General features: G+C 50.4%; 1 protein-coding gene across 4 annotated transcripts in view; it reads right to left on the reverse strand.

The window, feature by feature from the left end:
• Positions 1–14,763, reverse strand: part of Igfn1 (immunoglobulin like and fibronectin type III domain containing 1) — an 83,022-nt gene that overhangs the window by 11,897 nt on the left and 56,362 nt on the right. For 3 of the 4 annotated variants that reach the window (XM_060364364.1, XM_060364363.1, XM_021636632.2), the window contains 11 exons: positions 14,415–14,554; positions 12,660–12,759; positions 11,563–11,607; positions 11,284–11,329; positions 10,573–10,750; positions 9,597–9,710; positions 8,105–8,273; positions 6,705–6,977; positions 1,531–6,003; positions 928–1,052; positions 241–382 (listed from right to left, as the gene is read on the reverse strand). In XM_060364364.1, coding sequence (XP_060220347.1) covers positions 241–382; positions 928–1,052; positions 1,531–6,003; positions 6,705–6,977; positions 8,105–8,273; positions 9,597–9,710; positions 10,573–10,750; positions 11,284–11,329; positions 11,563–11,607; positions 12,660–12,759; positions 14,415–14,554 — 5,805 coding nt within the window. The remainder of the gene's footprint in view (positions 1–240; positions 383–927; positions 1,053–1,530; positions 6,004–6,704; positions 6,978–8,104; positions 8,274–9,596; positions 9,711–10,572; positions 10,751–11,283; positions 11,330–11,562; positions 11,608–12,659; positions 12,760–14,414; positions 14,555–14,763) is intronic. The other variant, XM_060364365.1, reaches the window with a different exon arrangement.

Below are 14,763 nucleotides of genomic sequence, written 5' to 3' on the forward strand. Positions count from 1 at the left end.
AACTCCCTACCCCAGCTCATGAGGACTAGCAAAAAGCAGGAAAGGCCAGGGTCAGACCTTACCAAGAACTTCCTGGTAAGAAAGGAGGTAAGATGCTGGGTTGTGAAAGACATGGGTTGGCTTCGTAAGCAATCTCCACAGACTGAGAAGCTTGCGGACAAGCCAGACATTTGGGGCTTCCATAGAGGGACATTTTCACCTGGTACAGAGATGAAGGGGTAGGAAAGGGCTGGGCCTTACCCTGCACGATCAGGCTGGCCTCACTGTGCTGGCTGCCGGCTACAAAAGTGTATCTCCCAGCCTGGGTCCCCTCCACGTGGCTCAGGATCAGTCTGTGCGTGAGCCCATCTTGCTCAAAGATGGCCCCGTCTTGGGCAGTGAGCTGGAGACAAGGATCACCATGGAGACAGCATCTCCCACCCTGTCCAATTCAGGCCATTGTGCCTGGTGCCTCAACTCTCAAAACAGCCCTACAAGATCAACGCCTTTGAAAGTCCCATTCTATAGATGAGCAACTTGTCTGAGGTCACATAACCTCAGTGGAGCAGGGGTCAGGGGTCAGAGTTCACTGAAGCTACTTGTGCTGTACGACCCAATGTGGCAGCTCTGATGGCACTCAGAGAGACTTCTCAGAGAGACCGCTGAGCCCAGCCTTATAAAAGGCCTTGAAGCCCGAGTGGAATTTGTGAGAGAGGATGGTGGAGGGACAGCAGAGGCAGTGCCATACATTCATAATGTGTTTATTGTAAGCACACAGCTCTCCAGCTGTTTAAATGTCTCTCAGAGTCAAAATGTCAGTAAAATGAAGAGTAAAAACGCCGGGCAAAGTCTCTCCCGTCTACTTCTCGGCTTTGCCATGCCCCCCAGACCCACCCACATTAATTGGGAAAGAGGAGGTGTGGGACGTGAGGCGGGGGGCGTCAGTACCTTGACTCCATCCTTGAACCAGGTGCCAGGTCCCAGGTCGCTGGAGAGGGTACAGGACAGTATGGCAGCTTCTCCCAGCTGCACCTCAGTATCAGTCAGACCCTGAGAGAAGTGGCCCATGGAGCCTAGAGGGAGACAAAGGAAGTCCCCAAAGCCCCAGCCTTGGCCTGCATTGAATTCTGTTAGGCCTCCATAGTCCTGCCCACGGCTCAGTCAGACCCAGTGTGCCCAGCCTCCTGTTTCCCTAGGCTGGTACAGAGATCGGGGTGTAAGGTAGATGAAGCACATCCCCCCACCACCCCTGAGTCCCACAGATGGGAATTCTGAGTCACAGAGACAAGCTAATACTCTGGAACTTTGGCCACAGGGTTTCAAGATCTAATACCAAGCAAACCTTTGAGTTTCACACAGCTTGGATCCGTTCTGCACGGGGAGGGGAAAGGAAGGGCTACTCCTTGAATTTGCAAGGGACTCTGGGAAATGGAGGCAGTGGTAGGGGTGAGCTTCTGAGATGAAGGTAGCACTGGCATGTAGGCACCCCATTATCCAAGGACCCTACCCTCTGGCTCCACCCTATGGGAGCCACCAGCTGAAAGTACCTACCTCGGGCCTCCGAAGAAGAGCGGCCAGTGCCAGGCTTGTATCTGGATCTGGGGCTCTGGCTTGCAGCTTGTCCCTGGCTATAGACATCTAACTTGCCCTCTTGAGTATCTCTCCTGCTGCCAAGATGCCCATGGGGACCTCTCCTCCCATCTTTACTCCAGGCTCTCAGAGACCCTCTGTCCTCACTGCCAGTCCAATGTCCCAGACCTCCTGTCCTGTCAGTGTGTTCTTTCTTTGCTGACCCAACTTCAGTGCCGGACTGTGCCTGACACCTGCTTGCAAAGGGACCAGGCTTCGGGCCTGACCTGCCAGGCTCTTTCCCATCCTTCCCTTCATATTTCATTGAGGCCCCAGATCCTTGGACCTTGCTAATCTCAGCCTCCCAGAACTCTCCCTCCTGGAGAGACCCTCTTCCTTCTTCCTGTCCTGTCCCTAGTTGAAAACCTGGCTCCTGGATTCCTCCTGATAAACTTCCGAAGTCCCTTCTTCCCAATGGACTATCTAATTCATTCTGGGGCTCCTGAGGTTTTGAAATGACACCATCTCCACGTATAGTGGAATTTTTTCTGCCTGGGACACCTGTGCTCTCTGTAAAACCAGCCCTGGCTCTTCCAGAACTCGAGCCTTTGCTCTCCAAGGAACATGGATCTTGACATTCCCCAGCAGCCTCTTGGCCAGCTGCACGTCCCCTGCCCTTAGAGGCTCCTTGTCCTCCATGGGATTGCCTGAAAATGGAGTCGTTCTCCAGCAGTGAGCTAGAAGCCCTGAGGTTGCCTTGACTGGAGCCTGGAGCCTGATTGGGGCTCATATCTCGCCCACTGTCAGGCCCTGACATTACCTTGGCCTCTCTCCCAGGCATAGAATTGCTGTCTACCAACTGCCCAGCCCCTGACAAGCTCCGAGAACTGGCTCCCCTACTCCTGTCATTCAGCATTAAGCCTCCACATCCCTGAGGTGACATTCCCCCCTGGCCAACAATGCTCTGACTGCCTGTTATCCCCAAGCCTGATTTATTAAAGTCTGAATCATTTCCTGGCTTCAGAGTGGCTACCCCTGACCCACTCTCATCCTCCTCTGTCCCCCTACCACCAAGAAGCCTAGATGTCCCTACAGCTCCTGCTTGGTCTACAGATCTTCTTTCCCCAGTGGGAGTCTCTATGTCCCTATGAGAGCCTGGGAACCCAGAAACATCCTCCCATTCTCTGATACCTGGTTTCCCCACAGAACCAACAGCCTCTATGGCTTCCGTGATTCCTGAGGATCCATGACCCCCAAGACTGTTCTTGGTACCCTGCCCACCTGAAAAGATATGTGGCCCTCCTGGTGTCCCCAGCTTCCCTGGGCCCACCGCACTGCCTTTGCATGCTATTCCATCTGTAGTGTCTGGTATTCCAACCATCCCAGAGCTCACCCCAGGCCCTGTCTCTGCAGACCCCATTCCTCTGCCCTTGTCCGCACCATCCTTGGAGCTTGGGCCTACCCCTGCTGCTGCCTGGTAAACTGACCCAAGACCCACAGATTCATGTTGTTTGGGTACAGCCAGCAAGCCTGGCCCTCCTGACCTCCCTGAACCATCCACATACTGCATTTTACTCTCTGACCCCATCTTCCCAGGCCCCACTGGGCTTCCTTTATAACCAGCCTCATTCTTGGATGCCATTCTTCCAATTTCCCCCAAGCCATCCCTTACACCTGCCTCCTTCCAGGACAAAATGCCTCCAGATTGTTCTAAACCACCCTGATAGCCTACCTTATCCTTTAATGAAATGATTTCAGACGCTCCTAAACCATTCTTATAACCTGTTTGACCCCCTAATTCCCTCACCCCATGACCCTCCACATCATTCTTATAACCTGCCTCACTCTCTGACCCCACAACTCCAGAACATCCACGACTGTTCCTATAATCTACCTTATACCCTGACCCCATGGCTCCAGAGCTCCCAGTTACATTTTTATAACTTGCCTCACTGGCTGGCCCCATTCGTCTGGAGGCTGCTGAGCCATCTGTAAATGCTACTTCACCATCGGGTCCTGTTCTTCCAGGCCCAGGAGCCCTTGACCCTTCTCTGTAAGCTGTTCTGTCATCAGTTCCCCAAGGCTCTGGAATTTCAGACCCATCTCTATAACCCAATGCATTGGCAGACACATGAACCCAGTGGCCTTCTGAACCAGCCTCCGCATAAGGAGATGGTGCCCCAGGGTGCTGGGATTTGTCCCAATTCCTAGTTCCAGCTCCAGAGGTCCTGGCACCAAGGAACCTGGTTCTTTCTCCATCACTTTCCTTGTCTCCTCTCCCTAGAGACCCTGGTCCCATGGATAATGGAACCCCAATGCCATCATCAAAGTCTCCTCCTCTAAAAGCCCCCAGGACTCTGAAGTCCTCATAGTCTCCAGTGTGACCCCAAGAACTTATTCCTCCAGAGTCTCCTGGTTCTCTTTCCATATATTCCTTCCCAACCTTTCCTACTGTCCCAGAGGACATGGTACTGTCTCCACCCACTGTCCCAGGACTCCCTTCACCATGAACAGAGTGGTGCTCTCCACCAGCGCTTGTTTGACCCTGGCCTTGAAATAGATCCAGTTGCTGATCTTCACTGATTCCACAAAGGCCACCTGAGCCATTTCTGAGTCTGGCCCCTCTCCCAGACACCTTTCCTACAGGACCATACTGACCTTTGTTTCCAGACCACAATCCCCCAGGCACGCCTGAGTCATGCCTGTAAGTACCCTGCTTCCCAGACTCTGCCTCTACAGATGTCCCATAGGTAGCTCTGCAACCAACATCAAGGCCAGGTCTTGCTTCTTCTAGCACCCCTGCACCATCACGATAAGTCGCTCCATTCCTAGAACCCAAGCTCTCCTCATTCCTAGACTCCACCCACCCTGGACCTCCTAAGCCATCCTTGTAGCCCATCCCACCTCTGGACCCTTTTTCGCTGGATCTCCCTGACCTGTTCCAGAAATCTTCTCCAGATCCTACTGCCTCTGAATCTCCTAATCCTTCCATGTCTCCCAGTGCTCCCCCAGAGCCCTGGACACCCAGGCCTGCGGACATAACTAGCCTGTGGTTTCTGGCATCTACTCTCTGACTAGACATCAGTCCAGCTATTTCGGAACCATCCATTCTCCCTTTCTCCCCACCAGACCCACTGTGGGCCCCCGTCTTTCTGAGGTTGGACCATGTGTCATCCTGAGAACCCACATTTCCACCATCTGTTCTGCCTGGACCTCCTGCTCCCTTCTGCCTCGCTGTCCAGCTCTGAGGAAACTGGGAGTTTCTGGAACCATCCTCCATCCTGCCTAAGGCCCCAGCTGTGCCTTGGCCATCCCCTCCCTGTGGCTCTTGCAGACCACCTTTCCAGTCCCTGGGATCTTCTGGGCCTTCAGGGCCAGTTTTATAGCCCCTCCCCATAATTCTATGACTACCTGCCCCTTGCAGAGAGCCCTCAGCTTTGGCCTCAGAACTGCTGTATCCCAGAAGTTCCCTCCCTCCATATAGTAATGAATTCTGCATGTCATTTCCAGCAGATGTCTGCCCTGGATATCCTCCTTCCTCCCAGTACATCCCAGCTTCTCCACGACCAGCAGCTCCACCTGCCTGAGTGCCCCAGCACTCGGGGCCTACCTTGGAGCTGTGATCCCCAGCTCCAGGAAACTCAGGGATGCAAGGTCTTCCTGCCCTATTGCCTCCTCTACCTTCCCCAAGGCGGGCTCCATTAGCCCACCCTGACGCTGCTTCCCTCTCCCTGCTTGGGTCACCTTTTTCTTCCATCTCACCCATATGATTGCCACACATTTCTGTTTCCTTCGTTGTCAGCTGAAGCCCCTCAAGATCAGATTGGGATCCCCAAAGTACCCTCTGCCCTGCCCCAGCCCCCAGGCGAGGATCACAGAGTTGTCCCTGACCACGTCTGTCCAGTTCACTGCCATAGCTCTCTCTAGGTTCCCTTCCTTCTTTGCTGCTTTCAAGTCTTCCATCCTGAGAGTGGCTGGAGCCAGCCTTCCAAGCTCCTGTGTCCCCCCACCTGCTATTCCCATTGCCATCTCTGCCATGACCTTGTTGTTGCCTTTCCACGAAGCCCAGATCTGATTCTGTGTCCCCTCTCTGGAGATGGAGCCTTCTGGAAAGGCTTCCGCCACAGTTCCCCTCTCCGTGGGGCTGACTGTCCCCTGGAAGAATGACCCCACCTCGCTCTCCTTCCAAAAAGCCCTTTTTGTCCTGCCCAGGTCTCCAAGCAGAATTAGCTCTCTCTTCATCCCCTACCAAGGAATAGCCATGCTTGCCCAAGGCACCCCTGTCTGGGCCTGCTGTGAGCTGTACCCCACTAGTCTCCTTGAGGGAGCCCTGTTCTCTGGATTGCCCTCCCTTGCTGCTGATGGCTCCAGAGTCTTCTGTTTCTGAGGTCAGAGCTTCTGGAGTCTGCAGCCGGTGGTCAGTATCTGTGGTTTGAGGGCCTGTATCCTTCCCACCTTCCGTGAGGTGTTAATTACACAGAGGTCATTAGCCCATAGAGAGACAAGAGAAAAGACCCTGTTAAATGAGGGCAAGGCACCTGTCTGACATGGCTGCTTTGCCTAGCCCTCACCCTCCCCAGTGGAGAAGCTGCCCAGTGGAAGAAAAAAGAATGTTCCAGCACATTGGTGGATATGTCCCATCACCTCCTCCCCCAGGCCTGTATCCACACCCCACCCCACCCTGCCATGTGGATCATGTGGTTTTGCCACATAAGCAGCGTTGTGATTTTATCAAGCTGCTGTGGGTTTCAGGAGACCCACTTGTCCAATTGTCTACCCCACCTCATGCCCAATTCAGTTTCCTGGGATCACATTGCCCCCAGATGCCAATGCTTGGGAGGATTCAGGGGTTTTCTGGTCCAGCCCAAGGGCTTCTCATCCACATTAAACACAGGCCATTGTCACAAGCCTTATCCCAAGCCTTGGGGTCATCTAGAATCTGAGGTTCCAGAGTAACCCTAAGAGGTCTAAGAGAGTGCACATAGCTGAGCTTGGCTGGCCATGAAGAGGCTGTGTTGCGCTCAGTCAAAAGTAGAGCTAAGGAGCCTTTCTCATTCATGATAGAGGCAAATGACAAGGCGGCAGAAACCCTCCCACCTGCACTCAGAGACCTTGTCTTGGTAAAGACAGGGGAATTCAGAAGTGTGGCCACTCACCTTCAACCACCAGCCAGGCACTGGAGGCGTGCAGTCCAGTGTTCAGTGAGTAGAGGCCCATATCTGAGTGGCCGGCCCCCTTCACAACCAGCCGGTGGGTGAGCCCATCAGGGGACACAAATACTTCATACTTGTCACTGGGCCTCAGTGGTCGGTGCTGGAAATGCCAGGTAGCATTGGGACAAGGGTTGGAGAGTGTACATTCAAAGACTGCATTACTCTGCTCCTCACAGCGGGCCTCTGCCAATGGGACCACCACTCTGGGAGGGATGGCTGCCATGGAAATAAGAGAGGGCAGGACATCAGCTTTGTAGGGAGACACAGGGAGGTCTGAGCACTGGGGCTGGGAATTAAGAAACGTAGAGAGACCGGTTTGCCATAATCTTCCTTTCATCTTGGCTGGGTGGCCTCCTTACCCAGCTTCTATAGCCACCACCAGGTCTTTACTGAAGGCAGCAGCACCCCATCCACACATAAAACGTATTATGATCACTGAGAGAACTTAAATGCTCTTTTTACAAATGAGGAGACTGAGGCTTAAGAAATTAAATGTTCTAGGTATGGCAGTATGCACTAATACTGGAAAGGCTTGAAGCAAGAGGATCACAAGTTCAAGGCCAGCCTGTGGCACAGTGAATTTGTGAGCCGTCTAGACATCTTTAAAGAGAGCCTGTCTCAAAATAAAAAGAACCGAGGAGCTGGTGTTTGCTTAGAATGAGCTAGGCCCCCCAAAAAAAAAATTTACTTGTCCCATCCTGACAGCTAAGAGGTGGTCCAGTCCCAGCTCATGCTCCTCTGCCCATGTCACATTGTTACTGGCCTTCAGAAGCTCATCCTAGCACCCAAGGCCCGCTGGATGCCCCTTTCTCTTCTTGGTCTCCAGCTATGGTTCAGACTTGTTCTTTATGACCTATCTTCTCAAAACTTCCTCCTCTGTGCCTCTCTTTGTCCTTCCAATAGTCCTCTTGTCAGTAGACACAAAACTCATGGCTACAGGACAGATTTCAGAGGGGGACACTCCCAGGTGGGGAAGAAACACAAGGGGCAGCAATGGAAGAGGTCTATGTCTCAGGCCTGTCCAGCCCAGCTGGAAATTCTTGCTTGGGAGTTGTGGGAGAGGAGGACAATTACCAGAAGGGGTGACATTGTAGCAAAAGGCCATAGTCTGGGTTTGATTTGAAACTAAGCAGCTGCAACAAAAGTTCTGTGGGCAGGGGCATGTCATGCAGGCTACATATCGCTCTGAATCGCTCTTAGAGCCCAGCTGGATACCAACAGCTGGCATATCTGGGTGTATCCCTCTTCCTAGTTGTCCTTGCAATGCGTTTATCCCCCTCCACGGTTCCAGCATGGGCCTTCTCCTCTCCCCTGTGCAAAAGTCTGTGGTGGCGAACACTCACTGCTGGCCTCTAGCTCTGTGGAGAAGACCACAGCATCTTCCACCATGACCTGGTAAAGGCCAGCATCCTCCGGCCGCAGGTCCTGGATCTGGAAGTGGTAGCGTTTCCCCAGCCGTCTCAGACAGTGCTTGGTCTGGTTATCAGAGCCGTAGGGGATCATCTCACCATCCTGAAGCCAGGAAAGGATGGGTTAGGGCCTCAGTAGGTCCAAAGAGCCTCCTACCCTAGCCTCACTCTGGCTATTACCAACAGCTTTCTCTACCGGCCAAGGTCAAAGACGACATGATCCTAGAACCATAAAAGATATGGGATTGTGGGCTCGGGGTGGAGAGCAGAACCTGGATGTGGTCGGTGGAAATGTATGTTCTCAGAACGCCCAGGCCTCTTTCTGTTGGTGGAAAAACTCTGTGCAGTTTATGGCGAGACATCCGAGATGGATGGTCCAAGCTGTGCTGGGAAGAGAGTTGCTACACAGCCCTGTGTGTTAGCATAAGTGATCTTATGACCTGGGTCCATGCCTTTCATTAACCAAGGGTGTTCAGAGAATGTTTCGGGGCTGCATGAAACACAGTCGTTTACACATACACTCATCCTTCTAAACCACATAGTGATTTGCTGCCTGAGAATTAACAATAGCTAACACTTATTAGGTGCCTACTGTGTACCAGGCACTACTTCAGGTACTTGAGATACTACAATAAAATAGAACAAAGATTCCTGCTCCGAGGGAACTAAAAACCCCCCGTGAAAGAAAGAGAACCAATAAGCAACATAAATAAATAAGTAATCTGTATATGGAAAAAGAAAACTAAGAACAAAGCAGCCTAAGGGGGTGAAGGGCTCAGAAGCACCAGGGCTAAGCTCAGCAGAAGCTCTTGGGTGAGATGAGAGAATTAGCCACTTGGATGTCAGAGATGAGCATGCTAGGAGTACATGCTAGGAAATGAGCATGCAAGGAGCAGCTATAGAGAAGGAACAGGGACAAGGCCAAGAAGCATGAACAGGGCAGCAAGGAAGAAGAGAGATAGGTGGGAGGAGCTAGGTCACAGGAACTGACAAGCATGCACAGTGTCCTTTGGGCATTGAAGTATTCTGTGAGGTAGCTCTTCTGACCCCTCACTTCATAAATGAGGAAGTTGAGGCACAGGCAAGGTGTCTAGTCTGAGGTGCTGGAGCCAGCATTAGTTTGGCTGTACAGAGAATGGATGCTTTGCAGCCCCCAATCCCACATACCTTTCTTGGTCTCACATGGTTGGCATGTGCTCAGAACTCTGTTCTTACCCTCCTCGGGCATTAGACACTACATAGAATGACAGGTCTGGCTCATGGAGAGGTAAGAGGTTTCTGGAGACTATCCACACAGGGTGTGACCTAACAACTCTAGCTGGAACCCCATGGGTGAGTGCTTACCACCTGGGTGTTCTAGATGGTTCCATGAGAGTCATCATTTCCCTCCCAGGACCTGCAGCCCCCAATAGGCCTCTAGCCTCACCTTGTACAGGTAAATCTTGCTCTCAAGGTTCTTGAGATCCAGCTCCAGGTCAAATGTGGCAGCCCCTTCCTTGGTGACCCTGATGTGTCTCAAGTTGGCAACAGCAGTGACATACTAGAAGGCAGACAAACCCATTAAGGGATCCTTAAAGCAGTTTCTTCGGAACACTGAATCTTTGCAGAATCTAGTCTTAGACTTGACTCACAACGTCCCTGAGGATCAGAAATTTGAATGTGGTGTGTGTGTGTAGGGGGGGGCATCTCAACCAAGGTTACTTAAACTCTCAAGGAAGAAAAGATAAGAAGTCAGGTGAGGAAGGAAACCAAAAGAGGGTGTCCGTTCATCTGTCCCTCCTGCTAATAAATGTTAGGTGAGCATCACTAGGCAAAGCCGTCGGCCCTGTGTTGAATGATTGAAAGAAAAGCTGAGTCCTAGCTGGGAGACTGGAAAAGCTATCTTTAAAATGAATTTTTAAAATGCCACTTTCAGAATGAAGAAAACTAGCTGTTTTCCAATCCCAGAAGGAAAAAAAAAATAGACATGTCAAGTTAGACACAAGAAGGAACTCCCTCTGTAGTTTATAAGATGCTGGCTCAGAGTACTAGAATCCCTGAGAAATAAGACCCAAGTCTGGCAATGATAACAATGACAACAATGACAGGAGACACTTATTAGACCCTTTCTGTGTGTTACGCATTAGGCTAATCGCCGTAAACACTTTTACTTATCCCCTCAGCCCTACAAGTTAGATTTTGATATAATCCCTGTTCTACATATGAGGAAATCAAGACACCAAAGCCCTAACTTAAGTCCAGACTTTTAACAAGTATCAGGCCTAGATGTCAAAATCCAGAGCAAGCTTCGGAGTCCAGATCCTTAGCAGGACCTCTCGGTGGGGCCAGACGGAGGAAGACTGTTTACCAAAGCCAGCTTCTCCAGACCTTGTGCTCCGAGGGGGTGGCCAGGACCAGAATACCTGTGCCATCCTGTCCTCCTGCTCCTTCTTCATCTCCTGCAGCTTGCGCAGCATGCCCCGGAAGTCGACGATGCCGTACTGCAGACAGATCTTCTCATAGTCCTTCCGATCTGAGGCCATCAACAGCTGCCACACCTTTTCAGACTCCACCTTTTTATTAGGGGCTGGAGGTGGGGCCCTGGGGATCAGGGCAGGTAGGTCAGAGGCCGGAGGAGTCCCAGGAATTGACCAGCTAACCCTGGCAATCCGAATGGGTCTGTGGAAGCTGCACTACACATCATATCTGACTGGCAGGCAGAGAGACTGAAATCTCTCAGGCGGCTCTATCAAGTGAAAGGACCCGGAGATTAGATGAAGCAAGCCCTACCCTTGTGGCTTCAGCTTGTAGAAAACTGTGGGCTCCTAGCAACTGGCAGTGCTGGTTTCTGATAAGATGTCTGAGTAGAGTAAGTTAGAATTAAATTGTTTTGTTACTTTAAAATGTATTTTTAAATTACTACCCAAATGGACCCTTCCATTTTGCAAATGGGAGTGAGGGGAAAGAAGACTAACTCAAGATCCAGAAAGCCCTGTTCTGAGCTCTTTAGTCCTCCCTCCTACCGGCGGCAGTCTAGCTTTTCCTTGTAGCAGATGTGCAGAGTGGGCCCAGCTTGCTTACGGAAGGCGTTGACGTGGGTACCATGTGAGCTTCCAAAATCCTCCCAGACCCACCTCTTTTTCAGCATCTTCCGAAAGTCCATCAACTCCTTCCTGAGGTCTAGGAATAAAGAATAAGCTTTGAATCCCAGGTGGGATGCCTAGGGTTCAAACAAAGGCTACATGGTCCAGAGTTCATGAGCAATGTTTTTTGTTTGTTTGTTTTGTTTTTAATTTTTCTGGTAAACCCACAGTGTGTGTGTATGTATGTATGCATGTATGTGTGTGTGTAGTTATACCAGATGGGGAGCAACATGCAAAGGCACCAAGGGGTGTTCCAAACACTCTACCTACCCTCCTGAGGTTCCTTTTGCCTTTTTCGGTTCTTCCGAAAACCCACTGGACCATCCAAGGAAGAGAGGAGAAAGGTGGTGCGGATAGACAGGGAGAGAAGCAAGACACTTGGATGGTCCTCCTGGGAAACAGACCGAGCCCCAGAACCTCCCACCTGAACAACATCCCAGCAAAAGGAAGAGATGAGGGTAAGGGTATTCCATAAGCTTTGATACCTCAAAGCTTCACCATGAACATCATTTCATGAGCGAGAGACTCACATATCTACAGGGAAGTGGCAGGAATAAGGAAGGGACGTGACCACTGACAACCACAGCAAACTCAGGAGCATCCAAGAGCATCTGAGAGTTGCCAGTTCAGTGGATGGGACCCAAACTGTTGACTATTCCCACAGTCATTATCAATCTTCCTCTTTGTCATCTGCTCCCAATGAAGGGTCTATGGAGACTCAATATACACTTTCCCCTTACAAATAACAGCTATCACCAGTTTTTTTTTTTTTTTTTTTTTTTTTTTTTGTTGGTTTGTTTTTTAGTTTTAAGCTTTTGCTTTCTTGATGAGGGAGGCAGGAATACTTGGGCCTCCCTTTCCCTCTCTTCCTGCTTGAGTGTGGCTCTGTCCAGATCAGTCAGCCTGCTAAGGATGGCAGAGCAATGAGACAAGAAGAACTTGATCTCCAATTATTCCAATTATTACAAACCAAAAAAGTTAAGAATCTTTAAACATCATGTAAACAGAGCAGAATATGTCTTTGTGTGGCTGGCCTGTTTGTCCCTCTGATGTAGACCTACACAAAATATCTGTTGCAGAGTGGGCAAATTGAGACACAGATGAAAAAAATGACTTTGTAGAAGATGAGGGACTAGAAATTGACATCACCTGGGTCCTGGTCCCATTCTGAGCATCTGCTACAGGATGCAGCTAAAGGTGTGCCTTGAAGGTGCGTGCAAACACCCATAGGGCCACTGGGTGGAGCCAGGGCTCCTGCAGCAGCCTCTGGGTGCTCCCTCCCCTCCACCACCCTGTGCTTCCTCTGAGAAGGTTCTCTGGAGAAAACTGTTGCCCTGGGCACTGATGGGCGCATGGGATAAGCCCACCTTCAATGACAGTAAGCCTCGCTGAACACGTGGCCTCTCCATAGGGGTTCACCGCGGTGCAGCGGTAGAGATCCGAGTCTTCTCCAGTCAGCTTGTTGATCTGCAGACAGGCCAAGGGCAGGGGAATGGGGCTAACGTTTGCCTACTGCCATGTACTACACATGGTTGTGTGTTGAAAGTTGAAGATAAACAGACATGACTCTTCCCCCTGAAACTCTGCCTGTTTTTTTGTTTTTGTTTTGAGACAGGGTTTCTCTGTACAGCCTTGGCTGTACTAAACTCACTTTGTAGATCAGGCTGGCCTCAAACTCACAGCAACCTGCCTGCCTCTGCCTCCCTCTGCCTCCCTGAGTGCTAGGAATAAAGGCATGAGCTACCACACCCAGCTGAAACTCACTCTTTATCAAGAAATGAAGACAAAATTTTGATCCAGACAGAGGGCAGATGTTCTTACTATCAGAGGTCACAGGAAGAGCTTGTTCTGGGTGCCAGGTGAACTTGGCACTAAAGACTGGCTCCGCCATTCATTACTAGCTATGGGGCCTTGGGCAAGTTCCCTGGCCTCCATGATTTTAATTTCTTCATTTGTAGGATGGAGATAATATCTCAAAAAGTAGTGAATGATCTGGATGAACTCAAGTCCTCTGTGAAAAATGTCTGGCCCGGGGCCTGATACTTGCGAGTGATCCATGGTTAGTATCTATAACATTATTAATATTAAGGGTACATGCTACCTGACTGGTACCACAATGCATTCCAGTATACCTCCTGAAAGCTGGAAATGTCATCAGCTGAACATGCATTTAGTGCAGCTAGCTAACCAAATTTTCCCCTAGCCTCACATGCCTTAATGTGAGAGGGCACTTCCGTGAGCCTGCAGTTGGGCAAGACCATGAAGCCCATTTTATAAAAGAAAGTTAAATACCTCATGTAAGTCAGTGACACAATATCTATAGAATATAGTTATCCTGTGACTGAGGGGCTGTGGGTTGCTGCGTGGCTTGGAGTGGCTAGTGCCTACATATTTCTAACTCATGAAGAGATCAAACTGAAAAATATAAGCACTCGGTGTGTGGTTTTGACTCAATGCACTTGTTTGTCCACCAACACAGGATTGAAAATTGCAAGTGGAACAGTCAAGGGCTGTCTGTGCTCCGTCTAAGGTGGGACACTGACCAGTGGGTCTCAACCTTCCTAATGCTGTGACCCTTTAACACAGTTCCTCATGTCACAGTGACCACGAAAATATTTTTTTGTTGTTAGTTCATAAATGTAATTTTGCTACTAGTATAAATTGTATTATAAATATTTAATATGCTGAACATCGATATGTGACCCCTGTGAAAGGTTCATTCAACTCCCAAAGGGGTCATAACCCACAGGTTAAGACCCACTGGCAAGACAGTTTATATGAACTTTTAATCTTTACAATTCCTGAAAGTATGTATTATAATCATGCCATTCCATAGGTGAGGAAACACTGGCAGAGAGAGGCAGGTAAAGAGCTCCTCAAGGCAAAGTGATGGGCCCAAGACTATGACCCAGCATGGTCCAGGTGGCCTCCTGAGCGTTAGAGAGGTTTCGGCAAACCCACCAGGGCTTCTCCTGGCTCAGAAGACTTTGGCCTGTGGGTTGAAGCTGAATAGACCCAACTGTGGGAATATCTCCTCCTCATCTGGGGACTGGACGCCATTAAGAATTTAAGGGACTAGGAAGAGACCCATGAACTGTGGGTCAGATGGCTGCAGGGCTCACCTGCAGCACGTGCTCCTTGCTGCCAGGGGCAGAGGAAAGCTGGTACTTGCTGGAGTTGCTGAGGTCTCCTTTGGTGCTCTGCCAGTATACTTCAGGTCTGGGCTCCCCACAGACCACTGCCCGAAAGATGGCATTTTTCCCTGTGGCAGGAAGAAGCAACTTGGGGGTGCAGTGGCGACATATGTTATTTAGATTTAAACTTACATCATCTGCCCTGCTGTAGGCACCCCAACTCTCGAGTTCAAAAGAAGTACCTGACTTTGAATCCCTTGACTCAGGACTCATAATGTCAGGTGGAAACAGTTTCCAGGTACCCAGAAGCACTCCTGGCCTGACTTCCATCATGCAG

Source organism: Meriones unguiculatus, chromosome 11 (assembly GCF_030254825.1).
Source record: "Meriones unguiculatus strain TT.TT164.6M chromosome 11, Bangor_MerUng_6.1, whole genome shotgun sequence".
Classification (NCBI taxonomy): Eukaryota; Metazoa; Chordata; class Mammalia; order Rodentia; family Muridae; genus Meriones; species Meriones unguiculatus.